This window comes from Oxyura jamaicensis, chromosome 3 (genome assembly GCF_011077185.1).
Source record: "Oxyura jamaicensis isolate SHBP4307 breed ruddy duck chromosome 3, BPBGC_Ojam_1.0, whole genome shotgun sequence".
NCBI lineage: Eukaryota > Metazoa > Chordata > Aves > Anseriformes > Anatidae > Oxyura > Oxyura jamaicensis.
This window is the reverse complement of record NC_048895.1, coordinates 116,255,988-116,276,372: the sequence shown is the minus strand read 5'-3', so window position 1 is coordinate 116,276,372 and position 20,385 is coordinate 116,255,988. Positions and strand designations below refer to the sequence as shown.

Genomic DNA, 20,385 nt, shown 5'->3' with positions numbered 1-20,385 from the left:
ACTTGGTTTCACTGAAAGCCAAGTAGTGGTGGGTTCAGAGATTCAACTCTCCATTACCTTCTTTTCTATACTGCAATATATTAAGTGAAATAGTGTCTGTGCACGTCTCTCATCCTATTGCTGTTTTTACCTTTAATAGCATTTTGCTTACCAGGCTTCCCAACGAGTTTTTGCAACTGCTGATCGAGATACTCCTGACGCTTTGTTAAGGCGCACAGCCACTTCCGACGGAGCCTCTCCAAATCCCTATCCTGTATGGAGGAAAGAAGTCACATTAAATATTGACCCTGGAAAGCCAGCGTTTCCTATTTGTGGCTTACATGTTTCCTCAACCCTATTGCTCATATTGTACCAAAGAAGCAGATAAGACAGAGCAGACCTCTGATGAATCACTTTGCTCTCCTCTATGCTTTCCTTTTGTAGGGGACAACACTAAGAGAAATGCAGAACAGCCGAGGTTGGAAGGGACCTCTGGAGGTTGTCTAATCCTGCTCTGTGCTCAAAGCAGCTTGCTTGGGCACGTGCCCAGCTGGGATTTGAGTATCTCCATGAATGGAAACTGCAGAACCTCCCTGGGCAACCTGTTCCAGTGTCTGACCATCATTATGGCAAAAAAAAAGGTTTCTTATGTTGAAGTGGAGGCTCACTGCCTTTTGTACCTGCACTGGATATCACTGCAAGGAGGCTGGCTCTGTCTTCTTACACCCTCCCATTACATGGTAGAGTAAGGGAGGGCTGACAAGATCCCCCTGAGCCAAATCTTCTCCTCAGGGCTAAACAACCTCGGTTCTCTCAGCATTTCCTCAGAGGTTCAGTTCCTTAACTTTCCACATCTTATTTGAAGTGTTGTTAGCTTGCCAGCTTAAGGCATTTTTTCTCTCTATTTTGTGCTACCTGGTACTTAGCTGAGCATACTTCACTTTACCCATCTTCTTTGCCCTAAACCTAATCTAAAACTGACTAACCACTACCTTGTGGCAAAGCTGGAACCCCCTGTCCATATTCACAGCTCACCATCCATGCTCAGCGTTTAGCAGCCTTATATTAGGAATCTGCTCCTAACCCCATATCATGCCATTATCCCCAGTTAGGGCATTTGTGCCTGAGCCTTTTCACGTATTTTTAAGCGCCTGTGTCCTTCAAAAAACACCTCTGCATCTGCAAGAACATTGAGTTCATTTGTCTCTGGTGCAGAAATGCTCAGAAATGATGTATGATACTCTCTGCATGCTGTATGTTGAGTGCCACAACGATGAGCTACCCGCTCTGGGATGCCTTCAGGGAAGCGTCTTTCATGGCAACAGCAGTTCAGTTTCATTCCACATCAAACTATAACAAACACTTTGTCAAGGAAAATGGGTGGCTGCAAGACTATAAACTACGTTCGTATTGCTCGCCTGCAGACCCCTAGCAGAATGCTGGAACCTGTCAGGATGCATTCAACCTAAATCTCTCGTCGCTCACATTATACAAAGTTGAGATCTACAACGATGATGATGTGCTTTGGTTAAAGTTATTCACAAGAAGACGAAAAATATATTGCAGATACTGTACCTCATCAGTTCTCCTGTAAGGCTCACGTTACAGTGGCATCACGTACATTAAACACAAATCACTGGGCTGATTTCAAGTAGTTTTTTCCCTGCCATCTTAGGGCCCTAGGAACAGACTCCCCCTTGCTGGCCCAAGGGTTGATTACACTATATTCCAGGTCTCATAAATAGCACATTCATAATATGAAACAGCGTGAAGTATTTTGACTGCATCTTCAACGCCACTGTGCCTGATCTCGTTCTTAATGCAGACAATCTCAGTCTAACCACAGCTTATCAAAAAGGAAGACTCCTTCTCTCAAAAGAGAAGAGGAGACACAATTGGATCTTGTTACGGAAATATGGTTAAAGGTGTCTTGTTCTTTACCTTCTACCTCTCTGATCCACCATATGGCTTTGTAGCATAACGATATACGCAATTCTCAAGTTTTTAGCCTCTTCAGAGGACAGGCTCTTTACATGCGGCAAAGACAAAGCAAAGATAAAATCCTGTTCCTCTTCTAACGTCTTATACTGAGAATGTCTGAATTTGTAATAAGAAATTATTTTTACCTGGTAACTGTCCATTTCATCCTCTTCTTCCTAGGCCAAAAGATGCAAAATCGTGCCATTAATTTTTTTGACAGCAGGAAACATTTAATGAAAAAGTGCTGCTATTTTAAGCAATATTGGCAGTCTGCTGTAAAAGTCAGAGCTTAGCAGTGGCGAGGCCATAGAATTAAAACACAGCGACATCCCAAAGATTTGCTGCTATCTGCTGGTCTAAACACAAACTAAACCAATCCAACTGAAAAATAAGTGAAGAATTTCACAGAAATAAAGTTATTAGGCTTTATCATAATTGGAAGAAAGTGGAATATTTAAATTACCCTAAGAAAGAGAGAGGTGGTAAAGTGAAACAACTTGAAACCTGTTGATCCTGGACAGGAACGTAAAAATCTGCTGTTTTACCTGCAAAAGTTAAATATTTATGTTGGAAATCACTGGAAATCAAAGTCTAACACAAAGGATTCAAGGCAAATTTGCCGTAGCATTTAGAGGAGGAAAATGTAAACATTTAAGCCAATTGCTAGGGAGGTAGAATCACTGTCTGCCACACCAGCGGCCACAATGTGAAACCTTAGATGTTTTGATTTTCATTATTTTCTGATGGGAGACACCACCTTTTGGTCTCGACATGCATCAGAACCATTCGCACCGAGAGCAGCACAACTGCCACTCCCGCACAGAGAATGGGAAAGCAGCAAGGACTCCAATCCTGAGCGATTACTCATCTCTTTAAGTAATAACAAGCCACTGGAGCCTACTTTTGTATCTTTGTAATGAAAGCAAAAACTTAGCTAAGCTAAAATTAAAAAGCCATATAGAAAGAGGCATTTTCTTAGTTCAAGTCCTTTAGAAAATCTTTCACATTCCACAGATAGTGATTGACTTGAGATAAAGAAATGCTAATAAGGGGACTAAAAATCCAGATGTTCGAGTCGGAGGGCTATTGTAAGCAGCAGAACTAATAAAACATGTTTTTCAATAGCTCTTTCCCATGTGGGTTATCAGTATCAGAGAGAGCTCAGTCTCTCCCTCAAGGGCAGCTTAAGTCTTTCTTCTTGAAAGAATTTACTATTATGTGCACTGCCAGCTCCGCCTGATACGGTTGAGACTGGCCAACAGCTCAGAAGTTCAATGGGGAAGAAACAGGGTGAGACAGACAGGATGCTCACCTGGGACTCATTCCCTTATAAAACTGGGTAAGTGGCGTGTGTACGTGTTGGGTGCATAACAGTCACAGCTTTCAAGTCAAATTTGCCAGAAATAATCATCATTCTGCCTCAGGAGAGAAGAGTTTCTTAAAAAATTTGCTCAGTTCAGAAGTAGGAAAGAAAAAAAATAAATCCTTGCTGTACAGGACATGGGTATCAGGAACTGCTGTGATGGGAGGGCAGCTAGGAAACTTGCAGGCAGAGTCACAATCATAGGCATAAAGGGAAATAAAAGCAATAATCTGCCTAGGATACTGCAGAGAAGAGAGATTTCTGCAAAGATGGAAAAAATTCCCTTTTATACAACCCTAACACACAAGAGGCAAGGGATTTCTGAGGTTAGGAGACAACAAAAAGCCAACTACTTCAAACCTCACAAAGGGAAAAGCAATTCTGGTTCAGCAAAAAGGAGGAGCAGACACACATTGGATCATACTCTGTCAACAGGGTAAGCATTATGGAGAGCTGTCCCAAAATCTACTTGGCATTTAGCTGGCCTTACCTCAAGCAGGGCAGCTAATCAAGCAAATCCGAAGACTTGATTGTTCTGTTGCACTAGATTTTGGCTTGCTAGCTCTGAGTGACTGAATTTTATTTAATTTAGCTGCTAGGGAAGAAGTAGCACTGCACTAGGGACAGCTAGGAGCACCACAAGAAGACAAGTTTCTAAAACAGGGCAAGTGAGCCAATGTGCCGTCATCATACGCCATCAGATAAGCACCAGGTCAAGCGTGCTCCCTACAACCAGATCAATAAACTCGCACTTTACGATGAGATGCAGTGCTTCTGAGGTCATCAGAAAATGGCCAGCTTATAATATGGGCCGGCACAATTCTGATGTCTGTAACAGCACACTATTTGAATATATGTTCCATTGATTCACTGTAACTTCAATACTTACTTAAAATCACTGCTCTATGTAATATCTGAAGCAAAATCTACTGGACAAACTCCAAAAGAATTTTAGGAATTTGGGCTTTTTTCTTTTCTTCTTTGAATGGTGTGCGAAAGCCATGCTGCTTTTAAGGATAGGAAACACCCCAGAAGAGACAAAGAAGACAGCATTACAAATATTATTTTTTTGCTATGGAAAATGATTTTAGATTAAGAGGAAGATCTTCCACAACACTTGATGAAAGATTTGGATTTAGACTATGCTGCATAAATCCATAACACCACCATCAAAGCGATTTTGACAATTTTCTTGTTGCTTTACATGCTTACATAGCGGGTTCGGTACCGCCCTCCTCTCATCATCCTCCTACTTGACTCAAATAATCCAAAAACCTGAAACCAATGAAGTTGTTTCCAATTGCAGTGAACTTGGGACATCATTTCATGGATTCATATGACTTGGAAATATGGGTTGCTGATAAGAAATATTCAGACTTACCTGATAATTTTCAGGCACTTTTTGTGACTTGGCATGTTTTATTTGAACACAACCAATTCCCACAGATAGAATCGATTCCTCCATCAGTGGCAAGGTCCCGGATTCCTGTACAGATCTCACTTCAACCTGAATTCTTCGAGATTGTCCCTGCCCAAAAAAACAACTTGAAATACTTAAGGGGGAAAAGAAAAGGTATGAAATGGTGAAAGCTTGATGACAGAGAGACCTCTACTGGCAGTCATTTGCAAGCAACATTTTATTATCATGTGAAGAACAAAGTGGTGAGTACTGCAGTTTCAATGACCCAGTACCCGAGAGATACACCTTCTGTTGAAAGAATTTATGTTCACAGGATTTAGGTGATTATGGGAAAAAAAATCAGCATTCAGCAGCTCAGTTTAATTTTTCTAGAGGATTTTCAAAACATACAATTAGAGGACTGTATTTTTAGCACTTCTGAAGACTGAGAATAGGATCTCCTCCCTACAGAAGAGGAAATAAAATAACGTGGTGAGCTACAGGAGCTGTTTAAGAGAACTTTTCCTGGCTCTGGTTTCCTTGACTGAAAATTCTTACCCACCTGCTGATGCTATCAATGCAGCAAAGTAACTGCTCCTTAGGAAAATCCATAGGAAAAAAAAATCAAAGGAGTTGAGGAGTTCAGAGGTGCAGCCTGTATCTAACCTTTACTAATTCTGAGTGTTATCTTGGCAATAACTTGTCACTGAAAATGTTAAGTGCTCAGTTAAGCATTAACAATTTAATGCCTGTAGAATTCAAAGGAAAAAAAAAGGAGTAGTTGGCTGCAAAGATCAAAGAAGGGGGATTTCTGGACCTCTTAAAAAAAAAAAAAAAAAAAAGTTCAGTTTCTACCAGACACCAACAAAGACCAGGTAACAGAACATAGTAAAAGGATTACAGGTAGCCCTTTGATCATTTTTACTTGAGAATTTGTGCACACTGGGAGTTTCACTAAACACAGAGACAAGATCATATTTTGTGTCTAAGCTTGGCAGTTCCTTGGACACCATCCCTCTGCCATAAAAAAAAACAGAAGCTTCTTAAGCTTCCTGCAGACTCTTTTCACAGCTGAAATCCCGCACATGCCACTGTACCTGTCTGAGCTGAAAGATGCCTCCTGTGCATACATCCTTGGCAGGAGTCACCTCAACCGGGCAGTACTCCCCATTCTCATTCAGCTCTAGAATTTGAACCCAGAGTTCGACCTTTCGGGTTACTTCACTCCACCTGCAAAACACATCAAATGCTGTTTCTTTTGTCTTTTCCTTTTTTAAACCAAAAGAAAAGGAGAGAAGGAAAGAAAAAGGAGAGAAGGGAAGAAAAAGGAGAGAAGGGAAGAAAAAGGAGAGAAGGGAAGAAAAAGCCAATCAGTGGCCCAGACTTTAGATGGAAGAAGTGAAAGAACACGTCTCTGTAGATGCCATTCGTGACCACCCAGGGTTATTAGTTGTGCAGTGGTTATAAATTTTACTGGCAACCCTTGTAGTCAAACATCGGAAATAAGCCTTTTCTTAGTTGTAATATAAAAGACAATTCCACTAGATTTTAATATTTAAGCTCTGGTCTCAACTACTGCCACAGAAGGCCGGTGTTGTCGGTAAAATCAAATCCATACAGAGGACAGCGGAATGAAAAAATGGCATCGTTTCACAAGCTTTCAAGATTGAAAGCACCTTCCTGAATTTCATCATACTACTGGCTTCTCTCGAATTTTTCCAAGAGCTTAAATTCTTATGGACACTTTTTAGTAGCTCAAAATTAAGAGGGAAAGAGGTACTACTCAGCTACCAAACGTAACTCACTATTTTATAACACCCCTTTTCTAGCTTCCGTTTGCCATATTTTCCTGATTTTTTTCATTTAAATTTCTCCATATATGGCTTAATACTCAATATGTTCAACACAGTCTTAGGCTGGAAATAAAAAGAGCAATAACTGCCAATAAATTAAGGGGCAGAGCTGTCTTCTAAAATAGGAGAGGCAAAACGACTCACATTTAAGAAAATACTACTAAGCTTACTTTGGGGATGACAAATGGCTGCAAGCAGAAAAACAGCCCCCTTCAGCCTGAATTACTCTACTGTTGTATATTTACTCCAGCTAAAGTAATTAGTAATACAGCCCTTCCAATGGAAGTATTACAGTGATAATGCTTCACGGCCAAGAACGAACAGGAGTCTGACCTTGAATCGTACAGTCAGAACAACCATCTTGCTGGTTTAGACTTGATAGCTCTACCTGACTCAGGCCAGCATAACAATTTAACAGAAAATAATCAGCTTGCTATTTTCTGCTCCTTCCTAAAACCACTACTAACGTGCATGGGTTTGCCTAAAAAAAGGGGACTTTCAGATCTTTTGAGTTTTACCACTTTTAATTTGAAACACGGATGAGCATTTCTCCTCTTTTACTTTTTTAAAAACTTATTGACACATCTGATAGCATTTTCCCAATACTCTATTTATAATAGTCTAACAGACATAGTCTCACACGCCTGCTCCGTTTTCTTCAGTTCAAAATTTGACTACTTACCACAAACTGCTTCAAAATTAGGCCCTTCGGACCGAGATCTTCAGAATTTTAAACCCATGACCTACTTTCTGTATTTACCTGTCACGAAGGCTTCGTGTTTTGGCTTGAATTATTCCCAGATCCCACAGGGTCGGATTTTTCCGGTCACCACTCTGCTTGTGCCCATATACTTCAATTGCCAAAGCACCATCATACAGATGTTCCATGAAGTCTTCAGAAATATTTACAGAAAACTCCTGCAAGCGACAAATCGGTTAATGACTGTGACCACACAACACTGGCTTAGGCTTAGAGACTTTCTGCCTTGACTTTAATATAAGGATGTAGTGCCCAAGACACAAGATAGAAGAAGGGAAGAACTGTCATCTCCATTTGCAGAATCAGGATGCAAGGCAAAAAAACTGGCTGAAAATCAAAGTCTGTAACCAGCTGAAAAATGACCACATGCTGTTCCAAGTCTTAAAAATAAATAAATAAAATATAAAATCTTAAAAATAAATAAAATATAAGAAAATATTCTAATATTTAGGATCAAATTCAAAACTCATCAGAAGGTATTATATCTACTTTACAAATAAGTGGAGTAAACTGCTCAGTGTAGTAACAGATGAGAGGAAGAATAAGATGAGAACTCATGATTGCCTGGGATTCATCTAACCTGACTTTTGACATCTCTATTGAAGATGTCTCCACTTATTTAGTTGTTCTAAAGTCACAAGAAAAAAACATCCTGTTCTAAGATACCTGACCTAACTTCAACATCTACATTAGGATGAGGGGTATCGTGTCCCAGAACTGCTCGTTTCTCTTTGCTGACGTCAGTGCAGAGTAAGCAGTCAGATACGGCTATAAAATACACTCAGATGGATATCACACTTCCATTCACTCTCAGCTGAGAGTACTGAGTAAACTAACTCTTTGCCCAACAGACTGCTTTCTTTCATTCGGGCGGTCACCAGTGGGGTCCCTCAAGGCTCCATTTTAGGGCCGGTACTTTTCAATATTTTTATAAATGATCTGGATGTAGGAATAGAGGGTATTTTGAGCAAGTTTGCTGATGACACCAAACTTGGAGGAGTTGTGGACTCAAATGAGGGCGTAAAGGCCTTGCAGAGGGATCTGGACAGGTTGGAGAGCTGGGCGATCACCAACCGCATGAAGTTCAATAAGAGCAAGTGCCGGGTCCTGCACCTGGGACGGGGAAACCCTGGCTGCACGTACAGACTGGGCGATGAGACGCTGGAGAGCAGCCTAGAAGAGAGGGATCTGGGGGTCGTGGTAGACAGCAAGTTGAATATGAGCCAGCAGTGTGCCCTGGCAGCCAGGAGGGCCAATCGTATCCTGGGGTGCATCAAGAACGGCATCGCTAGTAGGTCAAGGGAGGTGATTGTCCCGCTCTACTCTGCGCTGGTGCGGCCTCACCTCGAGTACTGTGTGCAGTTCTGGGCACCACAGTATAAAAAGGACATGAAACTGTTGGAGAGTGTCCAGAGGAGGGCTACGAAGATGGTGAAAGGCCTGGAGGGGAAGACGTACGAGGAACGGCTGAGGTCACTGGGCCTGTTCAGCCTGGAGAAGAGGAGGCTGAGGGGAGACCTCATCGCAGTCTACAACTTCCTCGTAAGGGGTTGTCAAGAGGCAGGAGACCTTTTCTCCATTAACACTAGTGACAGGACCCACGGGAACGGGGTTAAGCTGAGGCAGGGGAAATTTAGGCTGGACGTCAGGAGGGGGTTCTTCACAGAGAGGGTGGTTGCACACTGGAACAGGCTCCCCAGGGAAGTGGTCACTGCACCGAGCCTGTCTGAATTTAAGAAGAGATTGGACTGTGCACTTAGTCACATGGTCTGAACTTTTGGGTAGACCTGTGCGGTGTCAAGAGTTGGACTTGATGATCCTTAAGGGTCCCTTCCAACTCAGGATATTCTATGATTCTATGATTCTATGATTAATCCCCTTCATCATCTTCAGTGATTTTTGTACAAGTGAACTGTACAGTCCAAGGTTTCTAAAGAGGTTTCAAGTTCTTACTAAAATGCCATTATGCTATCAGCCCCAGGAAGCATAACAATGAGAGCAAATAAGCAATTGCGTTACGCAAGCAGGAATCTGCTTTGCCTGCTACAGTTTCATTAATAAAATAGAAAACAGAAAAAAAAGAAATACATAAAATAGAAAATATAGAATAGAAAAAAAAAATTACGTTGCAGTGATCGAAGACAACCATGCACCGCGGCTCCTTGCTGATGGGAGATAAGGAAGGATCCACCTCGGGTGCAACGTTAACTGGCTCCAGCTGATCCCAGAACGTGTACTTGCAGAACACAAAGTTGGAGAGGTGCTGGGGCAAACCTGTTGCCTGAAGTATTTTGATCTAGAGGAGACGAGAAGCAAAGGAAACAAACTTGTTCATCAGTATTAAATTGTATTCATAGATTTAAAAAGCTCCTTTATTAGAACAATGTCTTTCTGTTCCCCTACAAAGGATAACTGAGAAAAAAATGGGGAAAAAATAAAAGCTTTACAAGTAGTGCATTTCTGCATTGATATACACGAGAGAAAAAATGTTGAGTGCACCAGTTGAAAATCGCCACTAGATGTCACCAAGCACAAATTTCTTGGGAATAAAAACCAGCGGGATGAATTTTACAAACACACTAAACCATTTTGTTTACTTTTAATGGAGAGATGCACTGAACATTATAACTTAATAAGAAAAATCACATTCTTCTACCAAGTTGGCTCCTTTATTCTGCGAATTCCTTATCTGAAGATGCTACTTGTCCTTAGGTGATGCTAAAAGTAACATAAAAATAGATGCAAAAACACTAAAGTCCTCCTTTTTTAACAACATTTTAACAACCATATTAACAACATTTAATTTAATACTTTTCTATTCTGCATTTGTCATACTAAGACCATGTGTGTTAGACTCCTCTGGTAAGGCACACTCATGACCCTCAGTGTTGCTTGTAAGCACGTGGGGCTCTACTGGCCAGGATAACAAGTGGAAAAAAAAGCACTGTTACCCTCAAATTGTTTGTACTGTCCAGAAGCCAACAAAGTTTAGGTTTTACTCCCTCTAGTGCTTTTTGCCTCCCTTTTTTGTTTTGTTTGGAGCTTGGCCTGCTTTGCATTTTACTACCACTCGGAATTTGTAGTAGATCCTTCTTGCTAATTCCCTGTTTATTATTAATAAACACATCTGTATATATTTCACAAAATATAAGACAGAGAGACATTGACAGAACGAAGGGAGTTCATCAGATTCCCTGACTGCTTTTGATTTAGATATTGCAGCTCCAGTCCTGGTACACAAGTCTTCCATGTTTTCTAAGAATACAAGATAACTGTCTGGGGTAAGACTGTGTGCATATAAATATAGTTTAATGAATACTTTGCAGACTTAAAAAAAAAAATCACGGAGACTGAAAGGGAACAAAAAACATCTAGTTCTCTTGCATTATTTCAGCCACTTAAGAAACAAAATATTATGAGAAAAGACCACACAGCAGTGCTTCAGGACAAATGCTGGGCCCCAAGACATAACAAAAGGCCATGAAAACAAATACAGCCAAAGTACTAAGCTCTGTGCATGCCACTAAGGCACAGCTTTTTGTTATTATTGTTATTTAATTTTAAAATCCTGAACCATCACTACAGTTTTATGTAGTCTACCAACAAGTTCAGAGTCAGGACTCTGCCTGTGTAGCCGAATACTGGAAATTAATATTGCACACTAGGTTACAAAGAGGTACCTAACGTCCAGAAGCCAATACACCAGGGACTTCTTTATTTTAAGATGGGATGAAAAGGGAGAAGGTTACTCACGAGGCTGGGATATATCTGGAACTCACCCTGCAGACAAGTTTTCTCTCCTGAGTGTCATTTTCATTGGAATTCTCTGGACTATCCTCACCTCCAACCAACCTGTCGTCTATCTCTCCACTCACCCGAACAACTTCAACATGGAGACGTCCGGATACCTGATGAAAAAGGAGTGCAAATTATTTGTTTGCCAGAGAACAGTGACATATTCAACCCTTTTCAGATAACTACAGCTACTGCTGCCTGTCAGCAGATATTTTCTTCCTTCCTAACGTCTTGCGCTATGCATTTGTTGCACTAAGAAATGCAGCCAGGCTAAGAATGCTTGGAGCAAAGACTGAAGAGCCTTTGTTGCAAAAGCATTTAAAAATAAATTTTTTAAAAAAATCAGCCACTAGAGTGACTTTGGGAACAGCATTCCGCAGTCTCACTCACTGTCCCATCAGTCTGCAAAGTGCACATGAGACAGAATGCACGGAGTATGTATGCTCTAGCTGCCTTTGAATTTTTTCTTACAGCATTTAAGAGTCTATAGTTGATGACAGTCAGTGAAAGGCAGTAGAGCTCTTATCTCACGCTGGTTCTACCAAGTGTTTTGGGCTGCTTCACTTAGGATGGTACACATGAAGCTTTCTCCTTTCACAGGCACTACACTGAGATTTGGAGCATAAGTCTCTAAGTCTCTAGTAAGGTATTGTGGGTTTTGCACAATCCCAGATTGGTAGCACAAGAAACTGGAAAATATTTATCATTTACTGATCCACAGGCTGTAATTAAACAGTTTAGTAAGGACAGATTAAAGAAGAATAACAAACCTCTCCCTTCTGATTGATGATTGGAACAGCATATTGTAACTTCACATCGTAGAACAGGCACTCAAGAAAAACGTTGGCTACTCCAATAAGGCTGTGGTTCTCCTGTTCATCATAGAAGGGATCGGCTCGTCTGAAGTAAGCTCTCATCACCTTCAACCAAATTCAGAATAATGTAAGAAAAACAAACTTTTCACAATAGTTTTCAAAGTGTCACAGAACTAGCCTAACAAAAGAAAAAGGGGCACACGCAAGAGGCCAGGTTAAGTCACAAGAAGAATGGAAACTTGATTTTTACTTTGTATGGAGCAGAAGGCCTGTCCTCAGCAAGTTCTCTTTTTTTTTTTTTTTAACAGTGTCAGATCCAGAGAAGTCAGCCTGAACCCCAACTCCTACTGTGTTTACTTACTGCACTGAACTATGTGTGCAAACAAGCATCGAAGTGGCGAGATAAGGGTTGATGGGATACTGAAGATTGCTTCTGGAAAAACAAAGCCTCAGGAAAACTGTCACTTCTTTGTCTTTTCCCTCCCTCTCTCCACCACCTCCTGAACCAGAAGACTTTCTCACATCTACTTAAACAAAAAAAAAGTAACAGGAATGTATTTCAACTGGCATGTAACTGGAGTAATTTTTACTTACTGGGTTGTCTTCCTCACAGTCTTTCCACTCCTGGTAAAGATCCCTCATATCTACTAGGCGATTCTCCAGCTTCTCCAGTGACCAAATCTGTTTGCCTTTCCCTTTCCTTCTCACCTGAATGGCAGGCTCACTGAGAATTGCACCTCTCTGAGAAACAAGTAAAGGCATTAATGCAGAACCTGTGTCACAACAACGAAAAATAGTTTTAGAGCAACTGAAAACTCGGGGCATCTCTGCAAATAGTTGGGTTTTTTATTACTATTATTCCGGCTTAATCAACAAAGCAAGCTTGACAGATTGTTTGGCTGTCACAGTACATTCACGTTCTGTTTAACTGCAGCATCTCCTCCCACGGGCAGTAGTTTCCGCGGATCCTCACCTCACATACGTGTTATAAATAGGAACATTTAAGCATTTCACACACATTCTCAATTTACAGCAGCTTAGAGTTCTAGATAAGGTTAGTACTCTGCACCTGTTCAACTCCTGCAAACGCTTAATACGCTTTACCATCTTGTTTCTAGAGGTGCCAGAAGACTGCAAGAAAAACAAGTAAACGAGAGACATTTCTAAAGCAACTGCTAAGAATTCTAGTCCTGGGATAAAATACATCTACTGTACTACTGACAGCTTTACTAGCACTAAGATTTTGAGCTGACCTCAAGAACAGAAAGGGTAAGACAACTTAGGTAGCCCGCTTGAAACAGGGAAGTCTGGGTTCAGTTCCCTCCTTTCAAAATTTCTAAGATGTCTGGAAGAAACCATCCAAATCCTCTCTGCTCCAGCTTCTCCCTGTACAATGGGGACGACAGCATTTTCTCACCTCGCTAGCATGATGGAAAGGCAAATGCCTATCAAGCGATGGCAAACAGGTGAGGTAGGTGTTACCTAATCTACAAGGATTTTATCACTCTGCAACAGAAGCAAATGAGCAAAACTTCAGCATCAGTGGAAAGGTCTTGCACTGTAGCATTTACCAGGAAATTAGCATATTATAACACTTCCATAGTAACTAAATAAGATAAAAATGTAGCTAGCGCTAACTCAGCCATGTTTAACGCAGGTGAATACAATGGCAAATTGTCTGGATCATCAGAGTCAGAACAAGACAGGTATGAACTCTGAGGGGTAAACTTCGTGAGCAATGATTTCGTTCCATCACGGCTACATTACCTTACTGTTAGCATTAAGGCTGGAAGCTGGGATCTGGAGGGTGACTTTATACTCTGTTCTCTTGTCCAATTCCTCTCCAATAAAATTGGCTTCTCTCACATACAAATTGGCTTTAACAATCTGCTCTCGCAGCTTTCTCAGGCTGTGGGTCAACATTTCCTCTCTAAAAGAAGGCAATTTGTTGGGGGGAGGAGGGGAGACAGGAAAAAATCATGGCATTTAGGTACTGAAATTGAATGCGAAGCACAATAGCACTTGACAGTGAAGGAGTCAACATTCAGCTGTTTAACACACAAATCCAACAAATTAAATTGCATTTCCTCTGGGGAAAAAAAGATTATCTGTATGAATTTACTAGTATGAACATTAGCATATTGCCAGCTTTAGAGACTTCTCCATGCATCTGCTGAACAGTCAGCGCTTATGTGGTTTATTCCAGAGTTTTCCCACCACAGATGTGGATGTTCCATCTTACAGAGAAAGATTTATTTAAAGCCCATGACCCACTTGCTCACTGGCCTCCCAGACAAGCGCATCAGAGAGACAACTGTGCAGTGCAGGAATCTGGGACCACAAAATGTTCCAAACAGACAGCTAACACCTTGTTAGACTGCCTCAAGTATTTTCTATTTCAGAAGATGCTTCTTAAGCTATTTAAATTGGATTTCTGTTTTCTCATTACAACATCTTTGCCATGCTCCTTGTTTTAGGGAGAGTTTAATCTTCCTCCTGCAGCTGCTCTTTTTGACAGTAATACTGGCAAAGACCACTTAGAGGCAGAAAAAATTACCCCTCAGTGCAATTTTCTAGGAAGAAGGAGAGGAGTGTGGCCCCTCTGTGGTTGTTACACAGTTCTTGCAGTGCCCTGGATCAAATTCCTTTACCATTCCTTTATTCCCTTTTCTTTCTGTACTCTTCTGGCTGCCAGAACCTGCCCAGGTCAGACCTATGGATACAAGTCAGAAGGAAAAACAACCTTCCAACAGCTGTCATGAATCCACAGAAGAGACTCATATTTAATGCTGGTGAGGACAGAGTTTCTCCGTTACAACAAAACAGACACTCCTCCTTTCTCATCTTCCCCAGAATTAACGGTCTGATGGGGTTTAGATTAGTGTTTTCACTCGGTCCTCCCCAGCATCCCGAAGGAGACTTCTCAGAAAGCTGGAAGAGGTGTGCAATGCATTTTAAATCCTGCAAAATTGACTGGCACTAAAGAACTTTAAATGAACACTCCTGATAGTCAGACTTGATCACCCACCTCTCCTCCGCCCATTGTCGTAAACGCTGCTGAGCACTGGGAGAATGAAAGGAGAACCTGTCCATGCTGCGGAAATGCTGCTTCTCCGGTGACAACCGCCTTCGCAATTGCTCCAGTTCGTGTTCATACATCAGTCTCTGTCGTTCAAGTGCAGATCTCTTCTCCTCTTCGTGTTGCTGCTCCAGACTTTGCAAGATGGACTGCATTGGATCTAGGCAGATGTTGAAAAATGAAGGAGCTAGTACTTCTGTGGGGTCAAATACTTAGCAAGCATAACATTAAATGGGAAAAGTCATGTCATGAATATGTGGCAGAGGGTGGGGACTTAGAAATATGAACTCTTTTACAGGTTCTGCTACAAATATTCTGTATGACTTTGGACAAGGTACAAATTACTGTATTTCAGTACTTTGCTTCCCCAATCTAGATCTACAGTGGTCCTTTTTAGAGGCTGCAATGGCCCACTGAGATCCATGGTGAAGAATGTCCTAGACAGTAAACATAGCACTATATCACATACGAGGAAGAAGAGAGTATGTTTTTGTTGCAAGGCATATTTAAAAAATGTTGTTGAACATGAAGCAAAATAAACAAAACATTGCCAGAACACGTTGGATGAATGATTTAAGAGAATTTTGAAAAGGGAAAGACCAGACTGAAAAAAAACTTCCTCCTGCATCCCAAAATAAAGCCATTCTGGAGCAGCTGTGTAAGACCACAAAAAATAAAGAATGTGGTTTCAGAGACAGAAATCACAACATTTAATGCCTGAGCGAGACATAACACAAGAAAAATAAACAGTGAAGTGAAAACACCCTGATTTGAGGCTGCCGTTCGATCAGCATTCCAGTTTTCCTCAACAAGAACTGCCAAACAAAACACTCTGCAGTGGTGTTTTTCCCCTCCAGTGCAAAAATGGCCACGATGAGTCATTCACAAGAAGAATTCTCCAGCAGGCAGAAGGTACAAGGAAAAGAGCATGTGGTAAAGAGTCCCTGAAAGTGTAACCTCATATTCTGTACATATTTCCAGTATTTTTTGGTTGCTTCTTACCATTACTACCAAGTGCCTTCATAGTGACTTCCATCTGGGCATATTCATAGCTGAAGTTAATCTCGCTAGACACTTCACTGGAATTGTCTCCATCCACATCCAGCTGCTCAGCACTGTTACTGTACTTCATAGAGTTGTCTCGTTCCTCATCCTCATGATCCGGCTTCTTTTTCTTCTTTGGCAAATTCAACCTTCAGAAGTAGGGGAAAATGTTTAAACCATTAATTGATCAACACTGAAACAACGGGTTGCTTAAAAAAACAATTTAAATTAAGTAGGTTACCAAAACAAGTCGACTTTTCCCTTTTGAAATCTGTTTATCTTGTGAGTGAAATTTTCCTCAGAGTAAATAAGGGACTTCAAGGCAAACTAATTTATATTACACTCTACTAATGCAGAGAACCTGAAAATACTAATCATATAGCTTATATATCCACGATTTTTTCAGTCTTCCCAGAGCTAAAGAATTTAGAGGCAATGAAATATAAAAATAAATGTTTTGAAATATATATTTGTATTATATATCTTATATACTTCTGTATAATGTATTTTATGTTTTCTGTATTTTATATATAAACTAAACTCCAAGTATATAAATAAGATAGAGGCAATAATGAAATCATATCTCAATTTTTATGAGGATGTTTCTTTCGAGCATAAAAGAAAACAATTATGTTTTAAATTATCTTTTAAATCCACTGATCTTTAAGGCATTTCAGATCAGGCTCTCACATATGCAGCCCTTCACCGAAAACATCTGCCAGTGATTCTGTCTGACACAGGAAGGTCGCAGCTGGAGTCTGGAACTCCAAGGAAGGGGGAACACAGTGACCTTGTAAGGCTCAGATCTCTGTACAACGTCGGTCAGATATCTAACACCTTAGCTGCTAAATCTGAAAAGCAACCTATCCAAGCTAAAGCTGGGGTGTGTTATTTTTGTCATGGAACTGACGTGTGTGTTCCAACTAACTGGGTGTGTTATTTTCGTCATGTTATTTTCATCATGGGTACTTAGTATTAACGTGATGCCAAATTGCACAACACTCTTAGTTACCGAACCAAATTAAAGTGTTACCACCTCAAGAACTAAATCTCCTCTGTGAGATAACAGTCCTGATAAGCAACGGCAAGGTCCTCATCAGCAAAACTACTTTCCCTTGAACACATAATAAGTTACGTCAACCTATTGCTCTGAAATTAAAATTATGCACAGTTGCTATGACATCCAGCGTTCGAGAACATCCAGTCATCAGCACTGCCTTTATAATCTCAAAGTAAAAAGAAATCACCTCCTCCTGCAGCTTGCGTGCTCCATTGTTGCTTTTCCTTATACCTTATTGTTCATAATAATAATAATAATAAAGCTGGTTCAGACTTGCAATTTATTTAGTATCTTTTGTACCTGAAAAAGTGGTTGTTTCCCCACAGTATTCTGTCGCCATGATGTAGCTGGATAGGACCCATAACAGCAGAACCATTTACAAACGTCCTGTGAAAAGACAACAAGCTAAAACGAAGCCACCAACAGAAAGCTTTTTAAATTTGTATTTATTTATTTTATTTCAGTAGTGTTTGCTTTATTGTAGCTTGTTAAGGTAGGAAAATGGGGTTATGGATTACAAACAGGCAAAATATCCCCAGAAAATTCACTCAGCTACTCTGTGCTGTTTCATAAACTCCTTAAACTCAGCTTCTTTTGATTGCTTAAGCTCTATGGGATTCACTCCTTTTGGATGGATATTATGACAGCGATGTCTGGGGCGTACAATTAGGGCTTAAAAATGAGGGGCCTGAAAGAGAAGTCACGGGAAATAAGTAGTTTTCACTCGACTTTGAAATCCAGACACAAAATATAAATATTTGAATAAGGCATTGGAGAACTTTGTTATACATAAAGCTTTAAGACAATAAACTAATTCGAGTCATAAAGAAAGTACTTTATGTCAGAGATAGATTAAGCCTGAAAATGGGATCACTCAAAATAGGATAACACATTTGAAGGGAATCTCAGGATGTCATCTAGTCCATGCTCCTGCTCACAGCAGGATTAACTATGAACCAAGATGAAAGTGAAATTCTCAAATTCCGTGAACCTAACAATAAATTACTGGAGATGCTGACGATGCATGTCACTTTGTGATCAGTTTGAACATACCATCTGCTTTTCAAGTACTGCTACTTAATCAAATAAAGCAACAAATGCTTCAGCTGCTTTTTGCATATCAACAGATTTCCTAGAAAATTAATTCCGATTTTGATAGAGTTAAATCTACACAGCTGCAAATCAGTGCACATCGACTTGCTGAAAGCATATGCAATTTACTCATCCTCTCTTTGAAAACAGACTATTAATGTCATTACTGAAAGAAACCTCTTTAGGATGAAATATGTGAGTTAACAGAAAGGTAGATAACTCAAACAAAGCCTAGAAGCAGAATACAAGAGGTATAATTTTCTTCCCTTTACTATCTGGAAAAGCATCCATTTTAGTTACCCTCTTGCCCACTACTTGTAAAATACCAGATAAAACTACAGCTGTTAAACAGCTAGAACTGTATCTTGTTCCTTTACCTCGTATTTTTTTGAGGTGTTAGCATAACCTGTCCTTCTGGGGTGATGTCTATAATGCAGTGTTCAGGAAGAATTCCCATTCCACATAGCTGGATATCTTGAGAGTTGTCCGATCCTATTAATGTGTGCTCCTGTGAAAATCAATTCAGGTGTTAGCAATGGACTGAAAACGTTCACTAGTTCTAACTAATCCATTCTCCTTCTGAATAGATCTTCTCATTTAATTCTGAAATTTGAAAGCTGTTCAATACTTTCTGCAAAGGGAAAAAAGAGAATGAAACGTTGCAAACAAATCCCTGCTATTTCTTACACCAACAAGTAAGGAGCATGCAGGAAATTTTACAGGCAACAGTTAGATCCCAAAATGAAAAAGTTCCTATAATTAAATTGCAGAATTCAGTGCCTCAGGACATTGCAGAAGCCAAAAGAATAAAGGAGTTTAAAGAGGAATTAAGACAGGTTCGTGGTGGTTAGATCCATGGTTATTGCACAGGTTCCATCTAGATTATCCTCTGCAAATCCCCAAAGTACTCAAGGCACAAGAAGCTTGGCAGAGGAAGAATCACTCTATTTGTTCATCTATTTGTTTTTGAGGTTCCTCTAAGCATTTGTTGAGAAACAGATACAACAGTTTAGATAAGTGGGATGAAGTTCTTATTCAGTGCTTTTATAAGAATGAGTACGTTTGGAGCTCAGTATTAATGAGAATGTAGGTAAGTTACTCTAAGAAGTGAGAGCTTAATTTCAGGATTTTAGGCAAAATGGGTGCAAGTCATTTTTTCTAAAGAATTTCAAAACTCAGGGGGTTTTTACACCATAATTCCCTACAAAATGAACTCACGTTATCCAAAACAAAAGAAAAATTATAGAAAAAGGAAAAATAAACTGAAACACACAAGTCCTATCCCATGCAAAGGGGGTTTTCTCTAGAAAGGGAAAGTATCACAGCACCACCTGAGACTTTTCAGTCGGTACTGATGGGCTAAGGCCTCTTCTGAACAGGCTTTGACTTCACTGTGTTCTTGTCATATCATCATATAATCATATAATCACAACAGACACCACAAAAAGTCGGTTCTGCTTCAACAATTGTCAGTGCTGAAGCTGGTTTAGCAGCTTGAGTGACACTCTGGACACCTACGAGCAAAGCGCCTTCAGTTCTCCCTAAACCTCAGCTCTTTTTGTCTTTTTTTTAGCAGAGAAAACAATGAAAACTTCTCCTGTGCTTTTATTGAGATATCACGGAACAATGATAAGATGACTGATATAAAAGAAGATCACGTATCTTCTTTTATAGGAAGACAGATTGAAACAAACCCATCTTGCGGCCCCATCACTAATTCTGTGGCTGCTTTGAGACTTGCTACGTACCACTTCAAAGAGAAGGATTTACCATGAAGCTCAGACTGCCAAAGTTTTTGTGCTGCTAAATTTTTAGAGCTTGTATTTTAAAATGTGACTTAAAAAGATCTGCATCCCATTCTGCCCCTGACTCATCTGCAAGGTCTGTTACACCAGAACAAGCTGCCCAGTTGTTTCGGTGCAAAGTCCAAAAGCCGTGTTACACAGTTCATGTTTAACAAGTGTTAAGGCAGAACAGAAACTGATTTTCACTCCTGGCGAGCTGCGTAAAAAATAAGAATGTATTTTATAAACTGAAGTCAGTACTCTCAATTTTGACTACACATGTGGAAGCAAGCTGATGACTGATATGACCAAATTTTTATATAAATCACTTTTCTGGGTAAAACCTTGTGAAATCTGGAAAACAGAAGACAATTTATGACAG

The 20,385-nt window shown here is 40.2% G+C and overlaps 1 protein-coding gene across 4 annotated transcripts in view; it reads right to left on the bottom strand.

Moving 5' to 3' along the window:
• KIF13B (kinesin family member 13B) overlaps positions 1-20,385 on the bottom strand; it is a 124,781-nt gene that overhangs the window by 36,493 nt on the left and 67,903 nt on the right. For all 4 annotated transcript variants that reach the window (XM_035322847.1, XM_035322846.1, XM_035322845.1 and 1 more), the window contains exons 14-27: positions 18,597-18,727; positions 17,428-17,514; positions 16,026-16,216; positions 14,973-15,183; positions 13,712-13,874; positions 12,539-12,685; positions 11,900-12,049; positions 11,114-11,242; positions 9,460-9,630; positions 7,335-7,492; positions 5,819-5,951; positions 4,704-4,850; positions 2,106-2,135; positions 152-251 (exon numbers count right to left, since the gene is read on the bottom strand). In XM_035322847.1, coding sequence (XP_035178738.1) covers positions 152-251; positions 2,106-2,135; positions 4,704-4,850; positions 5,819-5,951; positions 7,335-7,492; positions 9,460-9,630; positions 11,114-11,242; positions 11,900-12,049; positions 12,539-12,685; positions 13,712-13,874; positions 14,973-15,183; positions 16,026-16,216; positions 17,428-17,514; positions 18,597-18,727 — 1,948 coding nt within the window. The remainder of the gene's footprint in view (positions 1-151; positions 252-2,105; positions 2,136-4,703; positions 4,851-5,818; positions 5,952-7,334; positions 7,493-9,459; positions 9,631-11,113; positions 11,243-11,899; positions 12,050-12,538; positions 12,686-13,711; positions 13,875-14,972; positions 15,184-16,025; positions 16,217-17,427; positions 17,515-18,596; positions 18,728-20,385) is intronic.